We start from the raw sequence: 16,900 nt of genomic DNA on the forward strand, positions 1-16,900 counted from the left end.
CCAATTCGATGATTGACTTCAATTGAACTATTATCAATGAGATGTTCTACAATGCAATCAACCATGACGTTGCTCCGCCCCGGCCACCAGCTAACCTCTTTCAAGCGATAAGGTTATTTGAAATTTGATACATGACCCAAACAAACATCAAAATGTTCAATATATTTTTAACACTGTATTGCCTTCTGATTCAGTCCTTATTTCCGCCAATTTTTGTGATTCAAAAGAGAACGAAAAAATGTCGGAATTGTCAAACAACCACTTGTTTCACATGATGAAACAATATGAACCAGTGAAAGTGATTATTGTTGAATTTTCAAATTGTTCTTTTCGTCATCATGAACAAGATGATTCAGACAAATCTTCCGATCACACTCGGAGATTAGCATTTCTACTGAAAAAGAAATTCACACTACAACAAGTTGGTAAGAAGAAATGGCTATTGAATCGGGAATTGGAATATATAGATTTCTTTCCAGTGGAGTTTATGAATGACAAACAATTTGTGTTGGATTACATTCAAAAGTATGGTCGTGGGTTGAATCAAGCACATTTACAGATCCGTAACGACAAAGAAGTTGTATTGGCAGCTCTAAAGCAAGATGAACTTACATTAACCTATGCTTCATACGAGCTTCAACATGACAAGGAATTTATTTTGAAAGCAGTTCGACAAAGTCCAAAATGTCTTTGGCATGTTCTTTCTTCATTCATGACTGACAAGGAATTCGTACTTGAAGCAATCAAACAAAACAACAAAGCACTTAAATACATTCCAATGCAATTACTTGGTGAAGATTATGAATTCAGGTCGAAAGTTCTCAAAATAATATTTCCAGAATTAGAATCTATTGATTATTCAAACAAAGAAGTCGTGAAGAAACTTGTTAAAGAATTTGGATGTTTTCTTCAATTTGCATCTGATGAACTAAAGAATGATCGAGACATTGTTTTAAATGCAATTAGAAATGATGGTCTCTCCATTCAATATGCTTCTGATGAGTTAAAGAACGACAAAGAAATTGCTTATCTGGCTGTGAAACAAGATGGCTATGCATTGGAATTTGTTTCTGAAGAATTGAGAGCAAATAAGGAGATTGTAATGGCTGCTCTTCATTGTGGATCTGCACTTGCATTTGCGTCCAATGAGCTGAAAAAAGATCGACAAGTTGTACTGACAGCTCTCAGACAGAAAGATGGGAATGTTCTTCATTATGCCGATCAGTCATTGAGAAGAGATCAAGAAATTGCATTTGAATCGATCAAACATCACAGCTATTCCGTTTATTTCGTCTCTAGAGAGCTCTTACGTGACAAACAATTCGCGTTAGGAGCGATCAAGCTTGGAGGTAGAGATGTCTTAAAACGTGCGTCAAGATTTGTTCATGATAGAGAGTTTGTATTAAAGGCTATCAGTCATAATTGTCTTGGTGTAGTAGGATCCTATGATTCTTACTTTAATTCTGACAAGGAAATCATGTTGGCATCAGTGAAACACAATGGCTTTGCATTACAGTTTGCTAATGAAGAACTGCGACGAGATCCTGAACTTGTGAAGGAAGCTCTTCAATGCAATGGTTATGTGTTGGAGTATAGTGAGAAATTGTATCAAGAAAGAATGGAACAATGTTATTATGGTACTTATTTGGGAAGAACAACTCTTGAACGTTGAGAAATGTCAACATGTATCTCGTGCATATAAAAATTGTGACATTAAAACATTTTGCAAGCAACAAATTGTGGATTTGTCTTTCCCTTTGAATAATTTTGAGCTTTTTCCTCTGCATGGATTCAAAAGTCATAATTTCATTATGTGAGTCGTTCAAAAGATAAAAGGAACAATGTGCAGTAGAGACAATGGTCCATTGCAACAACATGCCCTCAATTTCAAGATTTCATTGTTCTATTCTGCTTTGTTTGAATTAAACACACTCTCAATCGAGTCCGTCTCAGACCCACAGAAAAATTCTTCATTGTAAACTTCTAGTCAACCAGAATTTTCGAAAGAAAAACATTTTTCGTTGTTGAAAAAAATATGCAAATCTTCGTCAAAACTTTAACCGGTAAGACGATCACTCTCGAAGTGGGTAAGTAGATGGGAGATAGCTGGCAAGTAGTATTAACGGAAGGTCATAAAATGTTTAGAGTCTAACGACACCATCGAGAATGTGAAGTCAAAGATCCAAGACAAGGAAGGTATTCCTCCAGATCAACAAAGATTGATTTTTGCTGGTAAGCAATTGGAGGATGGCAGAACATTGTCTGACTACAACATTCAAAAGGAATCCACTCTCCACTTGGTCTTGAGATTGAGAGGTGGTAAGAAGAAGAAGAGAAAAAAGAAGAACTACAAGTCACCAAAGAAGGCTGCTCACAAGCACAAGAACATTCCTCTCCTTCCTATTGAAAAGAAGTACTACGAAGTTACCAACGACGGAAAGGTTGTCTGTAACAGAAGAACCTGCCCAAAGTGTGGACCTGGTGTTTTAATGGCTGCTCACGAAGATAGACAATACTGCGGAAAGTGCCACATTGTCTTCTTGATCCAAAAGAAGAAGTAAATGTTGTTGACTCCTAAATAAAAATTTAATATAAATTCAAAGCCTTGCAGGTGTGTGTTCATCATGGGTGAATTGAAAAGAACGTTACATTTGAAGAAATCATCTGAACTTTGCCAAAAAATGTTGCAAGAGAACAGCCAAGAGTATGGCGGTAATTGTCAACAACAATGGCTCACGATGATTGTTGAAGCAATTTGGGACTACAATGAATTCTTTCATCAACGATTTTATGAAGCCATAACTCACAAGAGATCTTGCATGCAAACAATGAATTGTCCTCGTTCTTGCTTGGATGATGATTATGAATATATTCTACGAAATGATAATAATAACCATACTAATCAAGAAGATACATCTTGTTTTGCAAGACAAAAACAAGCATTAGCAATTTCGGAATTGTTTTTCTACGCCTATTCCCACAAATACAACATTCCGCAGCTCAAATCAACAACAAATTTATCATCATCTTCTTTTGAGATAATAGATCCTAATAGTGATCAGGACGAATGTTGTACTGAATTAAAAGAGGAAATTGAAAGAGAGGTTCAACGAGTTTTTACAAATACGGAAACATCAAGTACAGATCTATTCGCTCTCATTGAGAAAGTAGTGAAATCTAACAAAATTGTATGCATGTTCCTTCCCGTATTCAATAGGAATAGCATTCGATTTAATGAACGTTTAATTGAAAGATTGAAAATGAATTTTTCTTCAGTATTTGATTTTTATTGCACAAAAGAAACTGGAATGATTTATGTCATGAATGATTCAAATTTGAAATTTGAATGCCAGGAGAATTTCACCCAGAAGCAAGAATTACACGACTGCAATTTGTTTTATAGACAGCAATTACAAGTGATGAAAGAACAGTATGGATGGAGTATTATTGAGGATGCTTGTGATGTCAATAATCATCAAACAACAAATTTTAGAGTTTATGCACAAATTTCTCCTCAAATAATTCTCAAGACTGCCACAGATTCGTTCAATGAATATTGTCACTTTTATTCGGTTGCGGCAGAGTTCGCCACAGGAATGTATTTGACAGAGGACAGTGTGAGAGCATTGAGCCGAGTGTATACAAATCAAATCGAGAAGGAACAAAGAGGAGAATGCCAAAAACTTTCGGATCATGTAATTATTATGGAGAATGGAAAAGCAGCAAGTATTGGAATGATTGTATATTCGAAAGCATTAAAGGAAAAGACACAACATAATGACCTATTTCCTTCGAACGGAAGTCATGATTTTGCAGGAATATATTCAATAGCTACAAGAGAAAATTTTAGAGGAAAGGGATATGCAACCATGATTGTCATAACGTTATTGGAGCTTGCAAAAAAGAGAGGAGTATCCAAAGTTATTTTACATGCATCAGAGCAAGGATGTGGGCTTTATTCAAAAATTGGATTCGAGAAGAAAATGCAAATAGATGTTTGCTCGATTGCCTTGTTGTCTACAGTAAAGTAACAAGCTATTCTTTCTTCACACTATCTCGATGTTTATTTGTCGTTAATGGACTCTATTGCAGTGTTGTTATTTGGAAAGGATGTTGGAGCATGACTGAGATTATTGACTTTTGGCAAACGCAGAGATTTCATATTCTCTAATTCACTCTTTAAACTTTCCAAAAGGATTGGTTTGTACATTACCGAATCAAATCCAGATTTACATAGCATGTCCTTTGTTTCCCAGGTATTAGCTGTTACTGCCACAATTAAGGTATTTGATTTTACGGAGTGATTTCTTATCATTTCACATGATTCTTTACCTGATACATATGGCATAAGTAAGTCCATAAATATAACATCATATCTATCAATATTTTGCTTGTATTTTTCAAAAGCTTCTAATCCATTCTCTGCTTGGTCAATCTCTTCAAAGCCAACCATTTTTAACAATTTTGTTAATACTTTCCTATTGATGGCATTGTCATCAACAACTAAGGCATATTTGAACGTCAAATCCTTCTTTTCCTCCTTAATGGAGACGTGTTTTTTAGTTGAAAATTTTCTTTGAAGGGTGAAGCTGTCATCTTTTTCTAAGAAGCTCCTATCACTGTCACTCATTTCTGTTAGTGATTGAATAAGTACATCTAGCAAATCTCCCACTCTGAGAGGTCTAGTTAGATATCTTAGTGAGGAAGAACGGTTAGAAAAACCCCTGTTGGATATTGGGATAAATATAGTCCGAAGACTTTTCTTACGAAGAGATCGAAAGGTTTGTTGAACATTTTCATGCATTTCATCCCCATAGAATACTAGTATTACTTTTCCGGATGAGTTGCTTGAATCTAGCGTGATATTTGAATTATCGAATTGATGGAAAGAAGCATTAAGGAAAATCATTTGGAGGTAATCATGTAAGACCTTCTTTGAGGTGATATTTTGATCTATTATGAAAATATTCAAACTTTCCACTTTAAGATCTGAAATTATTTGAAGCTGATCATTAATGCTCTGATTTGAAAAAGCTGCTGTAATATCGTTAGATTTAACTAATGGTAGCAAAACAGAGATTGTCGTTCCTTTGTTAAGCTGGCTTTGAACTCCAATTTTTCCATGCATGGCATCGACAAAGCTCTTGGATATGCTTAACCCAAGCCCATTTCTGTCAGAGAAAGTAGAGGAGGCAATCTCATTCTTCTTCGACCGAGACTGGGATGCAGAATATTTCGAAAAGTATTGTTCGAAATTAGGGCAATTGCCAACTTGTTCGATGGTTTGGAATGGTTTGAATAAAGTTTTCATATTTTCTTCTGAAATGCCAACACCAGAGTCATGGCACTGTAAATGAAGAAAGTAAACTTCTTCGAGCTTATCTCCCTGTGTTGTCTTACTCTTGATTTCTTCGATAGCTTTGGAGTCCAAATTAAACTTTTTAAAGTCTTCATCCGAGCACAGATCGCATGTGACTAGCACATATCCTTTCTTTGTGTACTTGATGCCATTCGAAATAATATTCATTAAAACTTGAGAAATTTTAACATTATCCCCCTTGAAAGTAGTGGGAACTTTCATAAAATTGAAAAATGATTGGAGTGAAATCTGCTTGTCGTTAGCAAGAGTGTAAAATACAGAGGTCATTGATTCCAATAATTCAAGAAAATTGAAGCTTTGAATACTCAATTTAAGCTTTCCTAACTCTAAATTAGAGAGTTGTAGTGATCTAGAGAAAATGTTCAACAGTAATATTGAATTGTTGTAAATGTCATCGATAAGTTCCATAGACGATTGATTTGAAGCTATGATCACGTTTTCTTCGGCCTCTGATCCTCCATTTTCATTGTGGAATGTTTCCATAGGATCTAATTGACCTGTAGGTAAAGAGTTTTTTCTCCTTCGTGCTCTAGCCACGTTTTTCTTTCCTGTGCTATTTGCATATCGGTTCAACCTCTCTGCTTCATGCCGCAAAATTTGTATTGAGCCCACCTGTTGCAGTGTCATTGTTGACAATTATTTAGAAAAATCGTTATTATAATTACAATACTTACAACACCATGCAAGGGGTTTCTGACCTCATGTGATAAGTTTCCAATGAATTTAGTCTTAGAGTGGTTAAGAACCTTTTCTTTCATGATTTCCATTTGTTGTTCAAAAATTTTCTCATATTGTTTTTCTGAAATGTCAGAAAATAGAAATCCAGACATGGTGACCACAACCTGCATGATACATATTTCGGCCATTTTGATAAACTTTCTCTTATTCAAACACTGAAATCCAAGAAGAATTGGAGATTGTCTCTCCGATGATTTCGAAAAGAGCTCCCCTTCATCTGCTCTAAACTCCATCAATTGATAAGAAAAGTATAACGAGACCTGCGTTGTGGTCAGAATGAGAATGCAATTCAGCAATGTTGTCCACTTTTTAAAGTACAATGAGTTTGAAGTGATAACAATCAGGTAGGTGTTAATGATCCATGTGGGAAAGCTAGGCCCATAATACACCTTGACGCACAAAAGCGAGCAATCATGCATAAGTATCTTTGCTAAGTGTTTCAAGAAAGAATTCACACATACCTGTAACACAACTCTATTGGCACAAGAAAATAAGGTCATGAACAAATTCAATGCTTCCTTCTTTGCCATTGTGGCATTTCCTTGAATTAACTTAATGACGAATACATTAACAAGAGTCTCCAAGCTGACAAGTGCATAAAACACCAATCTTCCTTGTGTAGGTTGATCAATATACAAATAACCTAAAAGACCAATCATGGTTAAATAAAACACATAGACAAATTTCAGCCGATCTCCGATACTTCTTCTCCTGTATTCAAATTTATCGTCTTCATAGTTGAAATATCGAAACATTCGATCCATAACTGTTAAAGAAGGGCTCTTGTTCGTATTCGTGGATGTATTGTGATCGCTATGATGATCCTCTTGAGATGAGGAAGAATGAAAAAAGCCTTTTTCGGTAAAAAGGCCATCTTGTGATGGTTCAGGAAGAGAGGATGAAGTTAAATTGTTTTCGTCGGTGTTGTCATTTGGAACTATATACATGCTATTGTTGTTGCAATTTGATATTGTCGTCGGTGTGGATGTGGAAGATGGTAGATCCTGATTCAGTATTGTATCATCACTGCTGGATGATGATGATGGGAAGGAGGAAGAACAAGTCTTGCTTGTTTCCAAAGTGAGAGGCCTCTTACTTGAGGAGGTTGGTGGTGAAGCATTTGCTGCGGATTCAGAAGAATTGTTGTTCTCCGAAGAAACTCTGGGTGAGAGTGATACCATCGGAAGAATAATAATAGTGATGATGATAATGAAGGAATGTTGTTGTTTTTGTTACTGTAATAATACTATGCGTATGTTCTCAATTGTTGCCGGTATCAAGGTACGCCCTAATGATGGCGTTTTATGATGATTTACTGATGTAGACGGAGAGAGTGTTTATATCTCTTCCGAAAAAGAAGCATTCAGAGTGGAAGTCGTCGAGCAGAAGCTACAGCAGAGTTCAAGACGAAAAATTTTCCAAAATAAAAAGCAAACCCTACCAATGAGGAAGGAACAAGAAGAAGAGCGATTGAGAAGGATATTGTTTTTAATGAAATGTTAATGAGAATCTTGAGCTTGTTGTTGTTGGTTCTTCCGTATCTTTCTGTTCTGTGTGTGCTGAAAGAAGACAAATTTGAACAAACGCGGTGAACAAAAAACAATTTTTCGTTTGACCATTTAAGGGCATCATCAAGATGTCGGAACTTGCATTTTTGATGGCGCGTAGAAATGGGGCATTGTGAGAAGCGTGTCCGTCGTGCGAAGGAACTAATCGGCACGTTTTACTACTGAACATTACGTATGTCACCTTTTACTTTTTAATTTCCCACTTGTAGGATTGAGAGGCCTTTGCAACAAGAGTAGAAATTTCATCTTGTGTAATTTCATCCACATTGGTTGCAAATAAGGTCACGTGATAAGGTTGCAACAAGGCCTCCACTTGTCCCTTATGAGTAGAAACACGAGCTTTCAACATCATTGGTGTGGAATCTCCTAACATGTGAACCAACACAAATTTCACAGTCTCTGATTCATCAATAATTTCAGTCACACGAACCAATCCGAAATAAACTCCATTCGAACTCCATTGAGATTTCATTTCTTCAACACCACCATTTCCAGATCCCAATAGATGCATCTTGGTCTTTGAGTTTGGAACATAGGTGACTGCCATCCAATTGGTATCTGTTTGATCCGATCTCACATCACGAATGGCTTGTTGAATTTCTTCCAAGTTTTCAAATTCAAGTTCACCTCCAGCGCTTGGAGAAGAGCTTTGAGTAGCAGGGGAGCGAGGAATTGTACTTTGAGATCTCACTGGTTTTGGTGAGCTTGTTGTTGTTGTGGCAGTTGATGTAGTGGTGGTAGTGGTGGCACTACTACTGGTGGCTGTAGGACTCAATCCTGAAGAAGAAACATTTCTTCTTGCTTGTCTCTCTTCATTGTCTCGTTGAATCTTTTCTCCTTCATGTTTTTCCATCACTTTGGTACGTGACATGGATGCCTTTCCAACTAAATCTTCAACAATGTCTTGTGAAATTTCATCTACTTCAGTAATGTACATATCGACGTGATAGGGTTTGAAACGAGTGGTGATTTCTCCAACTTGTGGAGTAATACCAGCACGTAACATGGGTTTCATTTCATTTCCAACAAATTTTACAAATGCAAATTTAATGGTGAGAGAGGAATCAATCATTTCTTCAATACGAGCCAATCCGTAGTAACCATTGTTGGCTTTAAATTGCTCACGCATTTCATTGACGCCTCCTTCTCCCTTTCCTTTAAGCTCTAATTCTTTGATTCCACCATTGACATAACCACAAACCATCCAATTGGTTGGGGTTTGATCGGATCTCACATCATTGATGGCTTCTTGAATAGAGTCCCATTGAGCGAAGAGTTGGTTCATTTTAATAGCTGGCTTTTTGTTCCACTATTGCGAGAGGATGATTGACGGAGAGATTGTGTGAATTTTTTTTTGATTTTTTTATGACAAGTGACTCTCACTCGACCAATCAATCACCAACAGTACAACACTTGAAAGAAGGAATGGACAGAAACTTTTCGGGAAGAACATCAGTTGTCTACCCGCCCAACGTTACAGAACCGAAGGGTGTGACTTGATCAAAAACCTCATCGATAAGGTTTTGAAAAAAGTAAATCATCACTCGTACTCAATTTTTATTGTTGTCTTGGAATAAAGTCAATCAAGTATGGATCCATCACTGTTCGAGTCACAATATAAGTTTCTTCAATGCGATCCTGTTGTTCTTCCGAACCTTTTGGCACTTCAAGTCTAAATTGTAAGAGCAACATGACAAGAATTAACTTCATCTCAAGCAATGCCATTCTCTTTCCAATACAATCTCTTGGTCCAATACTGAATGGAAGAATTTCATCCGTGTTAAAATCAATGTTCAAATAGTCTGGAGTCACCTGATTGGAGTCAGATTTGGTTGGCATGAATCGATCTGGTTTAAATTCGTCCAATCCATTCTTTGCAAAATAATGCATACTAAAGTACGATGCAAGGAATTGTGTTCCAGCTGGATACTTGACTCCACCCAATGTCTCTCCACCCTTCTTCATGACAATTCTCGCACCACCACCCACTGGAGTCTTTGTTCGGAGAACTTCTTTCATGAATGAAGAGAGAAAATGTAACTTTTCAGTAATTAATTCATAGGTGATTTCTTCTTGTGAGGAAATTTCACTTGTAATTTCTTCATAAATTCGTTGTTGGACATCTGGATACTTGGCAAGCATTCGAAGCATAAAGTTGAGTGAGACTGACGAAGTTTCAAAGCCTGCAAAGAAGATGATGAAGAGAGCAGAAAGTAATTCTCCTTTGGACAGTTTTTGATCTTGTTCTTTTGCAGCTTCTGATGAACTCAATAACAAACTTAACAAATCTTCGTCGTCCTTAAGTTCATGACTCTTTTCGAGTTGTTTCCTCTCAATCATGGACATGGCTGCTTCTTTAAATCTTTCCTTAGCCTCTCTAAAACGTTTGAAAATTCCAAATGGTAAATATTCAAAACATGCCTTTGGGAAAACAAAGTTGTAGAGAAGACCTTTTAGCAAGTCATTGACCCATTCATGAAGAGCATCTCTATGTTTGACATCATTATCAAAGATATGAATGTCATAATCAAAGGCCACTCGGTTAATGATCGACAAGGTCACTGATTTGAACTCATTGGTTACATTGACCTTCTCAATGGCTCCACTCTTTTCATTCACTCGATAAATTCGTTTCCAAAATTCGAGCATCTTGTTCGTTTCCTCAATGGTCACTCGGAACACATTTCTCAAGTGAGCTGCACCTGTGAAAATTGGATTGCTCAATGTTCGATGTTTCTTCCACAATGGGTCACTACTATCAGCAGAGAACATGTTATTACCAAAAAGACCAACCGGAGCCAATACATCTCCCTTACTAATGCTTTTATAATTTTTCACGAGTAATTCCTTCAGAAGTGTCTTATCTCGAGCCACAATGAGAGTGCAGACCGATCCGAATTGTAATTTAATGATGGAAGCTTCGGGATGCCGTTTGTAGGCCTCTAACGTGCAAATGTATTGATGATAAATGTAGACTCGCTTGTGGAGCATGGAGTCAATGACAGCGGGAAGAAAACTCACATGTCCCGGGATGTGTCTATATTTCAGAAAAGTAATGAGGAAGGTGATGAAATGCCAAACAAACCACACACCCATCAAGGAGAGAACAGCCAAAGGAATGTAATAGATCCATGCAGAGAGATGTTGCAAGAGAAGAAGAGGAGAGGAATTCATTGCAAAGAGTTTGAATTTTTCAGTCCGTAAACTACATAAAGATGCTGGTCAATAATGAATGTTGAATGGGAATTCGTTTGTTCTCTAGAGAAGAGGCAACAACAGAATAAAAAGGTGATTGTGTTTTGATTATTTTTGTTAGGACTTGAAATGTTTGCGGAGAAGGACATGCGCATTTAAGCGTTCCGGATTTGTCGCTCAACAATTCCTGAATTGTATATCCACCAATTCGTTATGCGACTATTGCGACAGGGGTTGGTCCTTGCGACTTTTGGAATTGTTCTAGAAATGAAACATGTGGATCTCCTCTTTGTTATCGTCACCGATTTCATTAAGAAAGGATGCATGTTTATTTTCACTTGAATGTTTTGTTCTTCAACAATCCCTTGCTTCAAACAAAGACAAGCCTATTCGTTTTTTAAACTTCATGTTCTTTTATTGGACACTCTTAATGTTCTTGTTCAAAATCTTGGCAGCAGCAGAAACAACCAAAGGACGTTCGTACACGACTTGATTGGCGACTGCAGTTGGAATCCAACCATTAGGATTGGCCTGACCCATGAAAGTGACTCTCAAATCTCCATTCTCCAATTCAACGAGTTCGTACAAGGTAAAGATGTTTGTTCCTCTCACTCCAGATGCCTTATCACAAGTGTAGGAGCCATCAATAGAGGTGGTTAACAAGGTGAGCTTGTTGCCTTCTTGGAATTCACGTTCACAATAGAGAAAATCACGATCGCTGACCATCATGCCTGAGTGAGGGTGCAGTCGATTGACAAACACAAAGAGTGATATTACATGGTGATCCAAGCAACACGTTCATGGAAATGCACATTGAATGTCATGATAAATTGTAGGAATGATCAAACATGGTTAATGAATTAATTTGTAGTGCATTTCAATAGGTAAATATTCATGTGAATTGAACATTGAAATTGTTATGTGTCATTTGAATAGAACGATTTAAATTCATCATCAAATGGGATGATATTATGAAATAATTATTTGAATTCGTGATGATGAAAATAGAGTAGATCAATGATGAATAAACATGACATCGTTGCCATGACATTAAAAAACAACCTACTTGGAGAAGCAACAAGGTAATACCGAATGGACCAACGCCCATCTCCATCTTCAAAAGTATCCAACTCAGAAAAAGCCTTTGTCTTGGGATCTAGCTTGAGTCTTGTTGGCATATCGGTTGCACAAATTACATCCATGTACTCTCTAGCCTTGCACTGTTCAACAATAATCTCTCCCTTCACCACAGTGCCTTCTGAAGCTTCCGCAGAGCTGATCGAGACTTTTTCATTCATGCCATAAAACTTGAACTTGTCTGGAGTGTAGGTCTTGGTGAGAGCGAGAGCCTTTTCCCACTTTTGTTTGATTTCTTGCTTGTTCATGATGATAGTGGTGGAAGTGAGTGATGTGAGGAGTCTGTTTTTTGTTGGTGTTGTGTGGTTCACCTGTGTTGATTAAATTGCAATCTTCAAGACAAGACTCTTTAAATGGAGTGAGATTTGAAATGATTTTTATTATCCTTGTTGCGTTGCCGCGTGTTGCGAATTTTCCGAATAGCATCCGACATGCTAAACAATAACAACATAATGACAAATATATATGTTGGGTTAGTAAATTAAGAACCTTAGAATGACCTTCACTTAATTTCTAAGTGTGACAAGGATTGGGCTTGTTCTCTTTTAATATTTATTGAAGTTGCTAAAAAATTAATCAAATTTGATTCCTTGTGCAAGAGGAAGGGTGTTTCCATAGTTGAGTGTGACAGTAGATCTTCTCATGTACAACTTCCAAGAATCAGATCCACTCTCTCGTCCTCCACCAGTGGCTTTGTTACCACCAAAGGCTCCACCAATTTCTGCACCATTGGTTGGAATGTTGACATTGACAATACCACAATCAGAACCGTTTGGTCCAAGCCATGTGAAAATGCTTGTTGGGTTTCTCGAGAACAAACTACTGCTCAAACCTTGCTCTACAGAATTGTTAACCATGATAGCTTCATCCAAGTTCTTGAATTTCATGACATAAACAATTGGAACAAATGTCTCGTGTTGAACAATTGGAGCATCGTAAGAAATTTCAACAATCGTTGGCTCAACAAAATTACCGCTTCTATTGAGAACATTGCCACCATAGAGAATCTTTCCTCCTTGCTTTTTAGCTTGCTCCAAAGCATTCTTGTATTGCTCAACAGCATTCTTTGTGTGAAGTGGGCCACACAATACACCTCTTTCTTTCAAAGGATCTCCAATCTTAACATTAGCATATCCTTTCTTCAACTTTTCAATGAATTGGTCATACACATTTTCATGAATAACAAGACGACGAGTGGTAGTGCAACGTTGGCCAGCAGTTCCAACACATGCAAACAAAACGCTTCTAAAAGCAATCTCCAAATCAGCATCCTCACAAACAATGATGGCATTGTTACCACCCAATTCCAATAAACAATTGCCCCATCGATCATTGACAATTTCTCTCACCTTCTTTCCAACCTTGGTGCTTCCAGTGAATGATACAAGACCAATTCTTTTATCTTTGGCAATTGCTTCTCCAATATCAGCTCCGCCAGTCATGGTTGTACAAATTGCAGGATTTAACTTGTTATCCTTCAGAACTTGTTGGATAATCTTTCCGGTGGCAATGGTGGACAAGGAGGTCGTTGGTGCTCCCTTCCAAACCATTGTGTTACCACAAACAAGACCCAAAGCGGCATTCCAACCATAGACGGCAACAGGGCTGACATGACCATAGTGGAAATTTGTAATTCGGGAGATGTACATAATTTTCAATTCCGAAGGGATGGATTGAAAAATTAAATAGTAATATTGAATATTGAAATACGAAAATTAATATTTCGTCTTAACTATTAAAATCAATACTTACAAATTGAATGCTGAAATGACACCGACTGTACCAATTGGATTCCACATTTCATACATCATGTGATTGGGTCTCTCGCTTGGTAAAACACTTCCATTGATCATTCTTGATAATCCAGTAGCATAATCACAAATATCTACAAATTCTTGTACTTCTCCAACTCCTTCGGGAAGGATTTTACCCATTTCCAAACTCACCAATTTGCCCAAATCTTGGATCTTTTCACGTAAAGCTACTCCGATTTGTCTAACGATTTCTCCTCTGTATGGGGCAGGCTTATTACGCCATTCAATTTCAGCTTGTTTTGCAAGATGAACGGCTTGCTCGTATTCGGCAAGAGTTGGAGTAACAGTGCTGGCAATAACGGAATTATCAGATGGATTGATGGACTGAACGACCTGACCGGAACCTTTCCACTCAGAACCAATAGAAATACCTGGATTGCCTTCTTCTACGAGTCCGAGTCTTGAGAGAAAGTCATTTTCAGCAAAGATAGACTTTTTGTTGGTTGAGTAGCTTCTGGCTGTTGTGGTTAACGACTTGAGAAATTGTTGTTTAAGTGCGCTCGATGCTGAAATGGATTGGAGCGATTTTTGGAGGAGCTGTTGATTCATTTTTTTGATTGTGTGAGAAGGTTTGGTACTGACCTTGAGATTACAACAAACTAAACTAAGGTTAAAATAATACCGACTCATGCTCAATTTCTCCTTTTAACAACGCAATAATTTATTATTGGGGTTTGACCGAAATATTTAAATAAGGGTCTAAATAATTTATAATTGTTGTTATCGAACCTTTTCTCGAGTTGGCTTGGTCTGCTTTGGATTTTTTCGTTTCGTTATTTGATATGTCACAGTTGAATTTCCAATCGAAGGGGAAGAGAGGTCTGATCTCCTAATACCCTGATCATTGGAGTATTGTTCCATTCTATTAATATTTACATCAGGATTGAAAATATTGGCAAGGGAGGGATTTTTCTTCGAAAACTGAGACTGTGTTTGAGGTCTACTCATACTACTTCCATTAGTTGGATTGTTTTGAGTGAGAGACACCAGGTTGTTAAGCTTGATAGAAGAGTTGTTGATTTTGTTGTCGTTTTCAAGAATAATTAGTTTGTTAAAGGAGGAGGGCATGGCTGACTGAGCTCTGTCACCATTAGAAATCGGTTCTGGTTTCAGGGAAGACTTAATACTGTTGTGAGGAAGAGGAGGCTTAGGGGTTATGGATGGATTGGTTGTATGATTATTTGGGCGAAATCCACCAGTAAAGTGCTGATGGTGTCTTACTGGAAATTGTTTTTGATTCACTTCCATATTACGCTGGCTGCTTTCTCTTGACATTTTTTGAATCTCGTGGTTTCCAATATATTTTTCATTGCCTTTGATAATCGATAAAAGCCCAAAGCTACTATTTCTTCTTGGTTTAGGAAGTAACGAGCTGATTAGAACAGCATTATTTAAATCAGACTTGTTCTTGTCAGCTCGCTCTTTAGATCCAGGTGAAAATTTTAAATTTTTTGACGAAGATGCGGAGCTAATGGTCGTTATGGCTGAAAAAGGTGTCATAGATCGTTCGAATGAATCATCGTCATCAATATTTTCCAGCTCTTCAATAAACTTGGTACTGTAATTATCGTTGATATAAATGACATCCACGGTATTACTTTGTGAGCTATCTATCGTTTCGATAGATTTCTTCTTTGGAGAAGAGTCGTTAAGGTAAGATCTAAAACACTCGACAATTTTGGGAACAACTTTTTTCCAAATACTATCAAAAACTTCCCACTGGGCTTCATAAAACAATGCAGAGTGAGGTTCTAAGGGTGGAAATCCTCGGTTGAGTTGAACTCTAATTCTTTCTGCAAACTGAGTCGACAAAGGGCTCTGAGGTGATTCCTTAGGTTTTCTTTGGTGAGCTGTAAAATTTGGTGTGGATCTATTAAGAAAAGAATCAGAATCCAGAGGAGATGGCAAAGCCCTCTTATTTCCTTGGTCGATGACTATAACCTCTTCATATTCCCCGTCCTCAGCAATAATTTCCTCAACCACACCACCAAAAGGACTAAGGGGCATGTATTTTTGTGACTCTCCATTCACTTCGTCGTATTCAAACGTGCGAGATAGGTCTACACTTGTGTTTAAAGAATCTTGGTCAGTAAACTCACCAAAAGAAACTGCAACAACTGCTAAATGTGGGAATGTTGATGACCATTGAGATGCTATTTTTTCCAAAGTTTTCTTTTCTGTTTTTACATTATCTTGAAATCTTTTTGGTTTTCGTTTGGTAGATTTTAGAGGTGAATGCTGCCGTGTTGGCTCATGCTTTAATCCATATAATTTTGCATCCAATTGATTTATCAATCCTTTTAATCGCTCTTCAGCGTCTGTTTCAAGATCCTAATCAATTTTACCAATTTTTAAAATCAAAGTATGGTTGACATCATTGATTCCATCAAAATTATTTACAATCAATATTAATAAATATTTCAATCCTATAATCAGCAGGCCAAACTTACAAAAGTAAAATCCATCAATGAAGAATGTTCGGATCCTGCGCTGTAGTCATGAAAATTTGTATTGAATGTAGAAAAATCTGACGATGTTACTGATTTCAAGCCTGTTGTAAAATGGGCACCTGATGTTGGAGCATTTGTGGACGGAGAAAACGTTGAATCAGCTTGATGCTCTGTTGATGGTGATGATGCTGAGCTCTCCGTATCCTCTCCAATTAAAGACAAATCAATCACAAGTGAATCTGTTGATTTGTATTTCCCAACGGAATGTCTCAACCTCGATGATGGGTCTTCTTGACTTTCCATAAATCGTACTTCTCGTTGACCACGTGTTGCGATCCTTTTTATACTTTCCACTGATCCTCTAAGTGTTGATGATGGGTGATCATTTTGTTTGTTGTTGTTTCTGCTACTGTTGGCTGTTGATATTTTTATGCTCCGAGAGAGCAATGGAACCTCTGAAGGGTGTTCACGATATTGAGGTTGATAATTGTTGTTGTAATGATGATTCATTGAGCTCATCATATGCATTCCTCCTCCTCCTGTATGTGTCGACGATGATGGTGCATTGATCATTCCAACTGCCGTCGTCGGAGGAGAAAAAACCATCATTATTTTTTT

General features: G+C 37.3%; 9 protein-coding genes across 9 annotated transcripts; 3 read left to right on the forward strand and 6 right to left on the reverse strand.

Annotated features, from left to right (window-relative positions):
• Positions 1-238: 238 nt before the first annotated feature.
• On the forward strand, positions 239-1,672 carry FDP41_011746 (uncharacterized protein; the record flags this gene model as incomplete). Its single annotated transcript, XM_044702189.1, has 1 exon — positions 239-1,672. The coding sequence occupies one exon, from the start codon at positions 239-241 to the stop codon at positions 1,670-1,672; it is 1,434 nt and encodes a 477-aa protein (XP_044566598.1).
• A 363-nt stretch (positions 1,673-2,035) lies between these two features.
• FDP41_011747 (uncharacterized protein) lies at positions 2,036-2,561 on the forward strand (the record flags this gene model as incomplete). Its single annotated transcript, XM_044702190.1, has 2 exons — positions 2,036-2,087; positions 2,146-2,561. 2 exons carry the CDS (start codon positions 2,036-2,038, stop codon positions 2,559-2,561), a joined length of 468 nt encoding a protein of 155 aa, XP_044566599.1.
• Positions 2,562-2,681: 120 nt separating this feature from the next.
• Positions 2,682-4,031, forward strand: FDP41_011748 (uncharacterized protein; the record flags this gene model as incomplete). The annotated part of the gene is made up of 1 exon (XM_044702191.1): positions 2,682-4,031. One exon carries the CDS (start codon positions 2,682-2,684, stop codon positions 4,029-4,031), a length of 1,350 nt encoding a protein of 449 aa, XP_044566600.1.
• A 32-nt stretch (positions 4,032-4,063) lies between these two features.
• On the reverse strand, positions 4,064-7,299 carry FDP41_011749 (uncharacterized protein; the record flags this gene model as incomplete). Its single annotated transcript, XM_044702192.1, has 3 exons — positions 4,064-5,992; positions 6,055-6,507; positions 6,580-7,299. 3 exons carry the CDS (start codon positions 7,297-7,299, stop codon positions 4,064-4,066), a joined length of 3,102 nt encoding a protein of 1,033 aa, XP_044566601.1.
• A 571-nt stretch (positions 7,300-7,870) lies between these two features.
• On the reverse strand, positions 7,871-8,971 carry FDP41_011750 (uncharacterized protein; the record flags this gene model as incomplete). Its single annotated transcript, XM_044702194.1, has 1 exon — positions 7,871-8,971. The coding sequence occupies one exon, from the start codon at positions 8,969-8,971 to the stop codon at positions 7,871-7,873; it is 1,101 nt and encodes a 366-aa protein (XP_044566602.1).
• A 272-nt stretch (positions 8,972-9,243) lies between these two features.
• On the reverse strand, positions 9,244-10,860 carry FDP41_011751 (uncharacterized protein; the record flags this gene model as incomplete). The annotated part of the gene is made up of 1 exon (XM_044702195.1): positions 9,244-10,860. The coding sequence occupies one exon, from the start codon at positions 10,858-10,860 to the stop codon at positions 9,244-9,246; it is 1,617 nt and encodes a 538-aa protein (XP_044566603.1).
• A 435-nt stretch (positions 10,861-11,295) lies between these two features.
• Positions 11,296-12,266, reverse strand: FDP41_011752 (uncharacterized protein; the record flags this gene model as incomplete). The annotated part of the gene is made up of 2 exons (XM_044702196.1): positions 11,296-11,612; positions 11,948-12,266. The coding sequence occupies 2 exons, from the start codon at positions 12,264-12,266 to the stop codon at positions 11,296-11,298; spliced, it is 636 nt and encodes a 211-aa protein (XP_044566604.1).
• A 324-nt stretch (positions 12,267-12,590) lies between these two features.
• On the reverse strand, positions 12,591-14,381 carry FDP41_011753 (uncharacterized protein; the record flags this gene model as incomplete). The annotated part of the gene is made up of 2 exons (XM_044702197.1): positions 12,591-13,623; positions 13,771-14,381. The coding sequence occupies 2 exons, from the start codon at positions 14,379-14,381 to the stop codon at positions 12,591-12,593; spliced, it is 1,644 nt and encodes a 547-aa protein (XP_044566605.1).
• Positions 14,382-14,552: 171 nt separating this feature from the next.
• On the reverse strand, positions 14,553-16,891 carry FDP41_011754 (uncharacterized protein; the record flags this gene model as incomplete). The annotated part of the gene is made up of 2 exons (XM_044702198.1): positions 14,553-16,163; positions 16,283-16,891. 2 exons carry the CDS (start codon positions 16,889-16,891, stop codon positions 14,553-14,555), a joined length of 2,220 nt encoding a protein of 739 aa, XP_044566606.1.
• Between the last annotated feature and the right edge of the window lie 9 nt (positions 16,892-16,900).

The sequence above is a fragment of the Naegleria fowleri genome (assembly GCF_008403515.1).
Source record: "Naegleria fowleri strain ATCC 30894 chromosome Unknown tig12, whole genome shotgun sequence".
Classification (NCBI taxonomy): Eukaryota; Heterolobosea; class Eutetramitea; order Acrasida; family Naegleriidae; genus Naegleria; species Naegleria fowleri.